This window comes from Octopus sinensis, unplaced genomic scaffold, assembly GCF_006345805.1.
Source record: "Octopus sinensis unplaced genomic scaffold, ASM634580v1 Contig13443, whole genome shotgun sequence".
NCBI lineage: Eukaryota > Metazoa > Mollusca > Cephalopoda > Octopoda > Octopodidae > Octopus > Octopus sinensis.
Window position 1 is genome coordinate 12,501 of NW_021832963.1, and position 5,000 is coordinate 17,500.

The 5,000-nt window shown below is 40.9% G+C and overlaps 1 protein-coding gene across 1 annotated transcript in view; it reads right to left on the bottom strand.

Annotated features, from left to right (window-relative positions):
• Positions 1-1,229: 1,229 nt before the first annotated feature.
• The window catches only part of LOC118761427, a 9,066-nt gene continuing 5,295 nt past the window's right edge, over positions 1,230-5,000 (bottom strand). The window contains exons 2-3 of the mRNA XM_036499295.1: positions 4,219-4,561; positions 1,230-1,368 (exon numbers count right to left, since the gene is read on the bottom strand). Of these exons, the coding sequence (XP_036355188.1) occupies positions 1,230-1,368; positions 4,219-4,561 (482 nt within the window). The remainder of the gene's footprint in view (positions 1,369-4,218; positions 4,562-5,000) is intronic.

The window sequence follows — 5,000 nt, forward strand, 5'->3', positions numbered from 1 at the left end:
CGAAAGGATGAAAGGCAAAGTCGACCTCGGCGGAATTTGAACTCAGAACATGAAGACAGACGAAATATCGCTAAGCATTTCGCCAGGCGTGCTACCGATTCTGCCAGCTCACAGCCTTCAACATCGCAAATAATGACAACTAGAACAAACACAATATCAACAACAACAACAACAACAACAATAGCAGTAGCATGAATATACAGGAGGACACAATACGACAAGACTACGAAATAATAAGAATAAAAGACCGGTACTCCGTCGGTTACGACGACGAGTGTTCCAGTGGACCCGACCAACGGAACAGCCTTCTCGTGAAATTAATGTGTAAATGTCTAAACACTCCACAGACAGGCATACCCTTAACGCAGATCTCGGTGGCACGACTCGCCCTTTTGAAATACAAGTACTCCCTCTTTACTTGTTTCAGTCATTTGACTGTGGCCATGCTGGAGCACCGCACAGCTACTCCTACACCTAATCACAATAAAACAGGAAAAGCTTTTGATTTGGAGCCGCAAACAAACCAACACCGGCTGTCAAGCGGTGGTGAGAGACAAACACGAGCACAAAGAGACACAGGCACAAATATATGCATACAATATATCTTTATACGTCGAGCTTCTTTCAGTTTCCGTCTACCAAACCCATTAAGAAGGCCTTGATTGGCTTTAGACTATAGCCGAAGACACTTGCCCAAGGTGCCACGCAGTGAGACTGAACCCGGAACTACGTGACTGAGAAGCAAATGTCTTACCACAACAGCCACCCCTGCACCTCAACATAAGCTCCGCCGAAAATTACTAACAAATGTTCACGTCTCTTTATGGACAGAAAAGGGAGGGTTTTTTTTTTTTCTATTTTCATCTGTATCTGGAGATTCACGGAAGAACAAGTACCCACGTTTTCTATACACGAGTGTTTCTTATGTTGGAAACATTTGCTGTCTTCAGCTAGCATTTTCCATGCCAATATAGCTTGTTAGAGAGCTGAAACAGCGTGAGAGAAACGCCAACAGCTGTAACGCATCCGGAATGTAACCGCAAAATGATTGACTTATTCATATAGATTCATACTAGCCAAAAGCCTGGTTTCGGAATGGCACTTGGTACAATGACGCATCTTTCCTTCCTTCTTTCTTCCTTCCTTTCCTTCCTTTCCTTTCTTTCTTCCTTTCTTCCTTCCTTTCTTTTTTTTTTTGTTCTGGCAACTTACTCCGAAATATTATTGAGTTAATGGATAATTTGAATGTTCTGCTTGAAAGTGGAATTGTAATATAATTGGCCAACAAAACGGATATGCGTTAATACTGTGTCTCGTTTGTTGAAGTATTTGTTGATTATATTTGTTTCACTTAGGAACGTGGCCAATCTTTTGCAGGGAAACAAAATTAAAAGAGACGAAATAAATCAAATCAAATATAATATATATCTCCAGTATTTCAATAATCGACCAATTCCTAAGGAAAATGAAAAGGGGGGAACGTATGGACGTCATTTGGTTTCAATCTTTAAGCATTGCAAATCGTTGCTCTTGAAATTTGATTCTCTTGCTTGCTTCAGTCAAATGACTACGGCCATACTGGAGCACCACCTTGAAGGAGTAATTTTTTTAGTCGAACGAATCGAGACTAGGACTTATTTCTTGGCCCTACTAGTACTTGTTCTATCGGTCTGTTTTGCCAGCACCGGTTGTCAAGCGGTGATGGGGGACAAACAGACAAAGATACACACATGAATATATACATAAATATATAGACGACGGGATTCTTTCAGTTTCCACCTACCAAATTCACTCCCAAGGTTTTGGTCGACCAGGAGCTAAAGTAGAAGGCACTTGCCCATGGAGCCACGCAGTGGGACTGAACCCGGAACCATATGGTTGGAAAGCAAGCTTCTTACTACACAGCCATGTCTGAGCCTAGCTCAGATTTATCGATACTCGTTTCAGATCAAGCATCAATTGAGCTTGTTGTAGGATACTAGCAACTCGACTGGTATTTTATATCATCGAACCAACGAGAAGGAATGAAAAAGGCAGTTTGGGGATGGAGTGGGATTTGAACGCAGGACGACAATGGTTGTAACTAAATACATGAATAGAGAGAAAGAGTGAGGATGAGTAAAGGATAGAATTTTTGAAAGATAGGATAAGATAAGGAGAAAATAGGTGAGATAATAAAAGAAAGAGTTAGAGAGAGTGAAATAGTAGTATGACAGATTGAATGAGAAATAGTTTGAGAGAAAATATTTTCCTATCCTTCCTTAATACCTATCTCTTTACTACCCACAAGGGGCTAAACACAGAGGGGACAAACAAGGACAGACAAACGGATTAAGTCGATTATATCGACCCCAGTGCGTAACTGGTAGTTAATTTATCGACCCCGAAAGGATGAAAGGCAAAGTCGACCTCGGCGGAATTTGAACTCAGAACGTAGATGCAGATGAAATACCTATTTCTTTACTACCCACAAGGGGCTAAACACAGAGAGGACAAACAAGGACAGACAAACGGATTGAGTCGATTATATCGACCCCAGTGCGTAACTGGTAGTTAATTTATCGACCCCGAAAGGATGAAAGGCAAAGTCGACCTCGGCGGAATTTGAACTCAGAACGTAACAGCAGACGAAATACGGCTACGCATTTCGCCCAGCGTGCTAACAGTTCTGCCAGCTCGCCGCCTTATTCCTCCTTAATACCGGTTCCCATATGCTATTTATATCTGCACTCGGTCTACTAAGGAGGTTATTGTGTCCTAGCATATGTGCTGCTTCTTTTAGTTTTCGTATTTTTCAGTGGTGTTCTCTGTCTATTATTTTAAGTTCATCCCACAGGGGGAGATGGTCTCCATTTTTCCATACATGTTAAGCTATACTCGATTTATCAATATCTCCCCGTGTCACAGCTTTGCGATGTTCCTCTACCGTTATTTTGAGGGGGCTGCATGTTTCGCCTTTATATAACCTACCACAGCTGCATGGGATGGAGTACACGCAGTTTTTGGTCATATTCTCTTCTATTGATGGAGACATTTGCGAAGTGTTGTATTACTCTTGAATACTGTCCTGATGTCATATGAACCACATATCTTCTGTATCTTTTCGGAGAGGTCTTTCACATAGGGTAGACAGACTGTGAACAGTTTATTGGTTTCATCCTCTCTTTTCTTCATAATTTGAGTAGATAGTATGTTTTGGGGGTAGTTGTTGCTTAATAGGTTATTGCTGAACTTGATCATTTCTTCGTGGTGGATATCACGATCGCTACTTATATTGTTTGCTCGATGTTTTAGGCACCGAGCAGTTCCTCTCTTTACACTGTATGGATAGTGAGAATTGAAGTTAAGGTATCGTCCGGTGAAGGTCGGCTTGCGGTATACGGATGTCCTGAATCCATACTTTGTGCATATTATTAATATGTCCAGGAATGCTAGCTGATTGTCGTTTTCCTTTTCCATTGTGAACTGTAAGGCTGGCTTTATTGTGTTCACATGATCTAACAGCACTTGTACATCTTCCTGGTGGGGCCAGAGAATAAAGGTGTCATCAACATATCGCAGCCGTAGGGTTGGTTTTAGTGGTGTTGATCCTAAAGCCAAATTCTCAAAGTATTCCATGTATATATTGGCTGTTATCGATGATAATCCCGAACCCATAGCTAAACCCGCTTCTTGTCAATATATATCAGTATCCATCCTGAAATAGGTAGTTTCTACACAGAAGGTCAACATTTCCAGCAAGTTTCTTATTGGTATACTAGTGCGTTCTTTTAGATGGGTGTCCGTCACTAACTGTTCTTGAATCACCGATAGTCCTTCAACAGTTGGGACTTTGGTGAACAGGTTTATCACATCTAGACTCACCATCTGGTTGGATTCAATGGGGGTATCCTTGATCAATTCTGTGAAGTGGGTAGAATTCTTCACGTACGATATTGACTTTCCTGCTAATGGACTGCCACAAGGAAGCGGCTCAGTGGATGACATGCTGAACCTCAACAGCTCACGATAGGTGTGAATGGAATACAATCCTTGTGAATCTTAGGCAGACCGTACATGTGTGGTAGTTTACTGTAGTGTTGAGTCAGTTGTCTGTATTTCATTGGTGTAAAATGATCCTCGTTCTTGATCAAGATCTGTGACAACTTCCTCTCTGTTTTCAAAGTAGGCTCTTTCTTTCATTTGCTGTAGCTACCATCACTTATAAGACTTGCCAACTTTTCAAAGTAGTCAGACTTGTTCATCACCACTGTAGTATTTCCCTTGCCCGCTGGAAGTATTATGATGGAATTGTCAATCTGTAATCTTTTGATAGCGAACTTTTCTTCATTAGTGATATTTGGTTTGGGAAATTTCACTTTTCCCAGTACCTGTCTCACTTTCCACCTTAGTTCATCTCCCTGAGCTTTTGGTATATTTACGGTTATCTCTTCAATAGGGGCTATTATATCCAAATATAGAATGCGCTTCGTGGTTGTTGCAAAGTTGAGACCTTTGTTCAGTACTGCTTCTTCAGAGCTTTCTAGATATCGGCTACTTACATTAATTACTGAGCATAATCCTATGAACCCGGAAAAATTTTAAACAGAGGGTTACTTACTTGCAAACAAATGTGTTAATATGTGTCATTATTAACTGAGGTTAACGGGGTCTTTTCCGCTGGCTTTTCATTCCACGGATAAACCTTATCTGCTTCCCCCTTTACACTTTACATCATGATATTTCTGAGATACACGATCCCTATTGATCGTTTTTTCCCTTTTTACGACCCCTTTTGATCGAAAACCTACCCCACTTTTTTTTCTCCCCAAAAACAAAAGCTCTATTTTGTAATCTGTCCCATCTGTGTGCAGCCCTGTATAGCTAATAAAGAAACATAATTACTGCATTTACAGGTGGGTGACGGAGTTCAGTTTTCATTCTCTGACCTTTGAGTTTCATAAACTACTTAACCTGGCGTGAAATTGAAATGGTGAAGACTGGCAAAATAATTACCACGC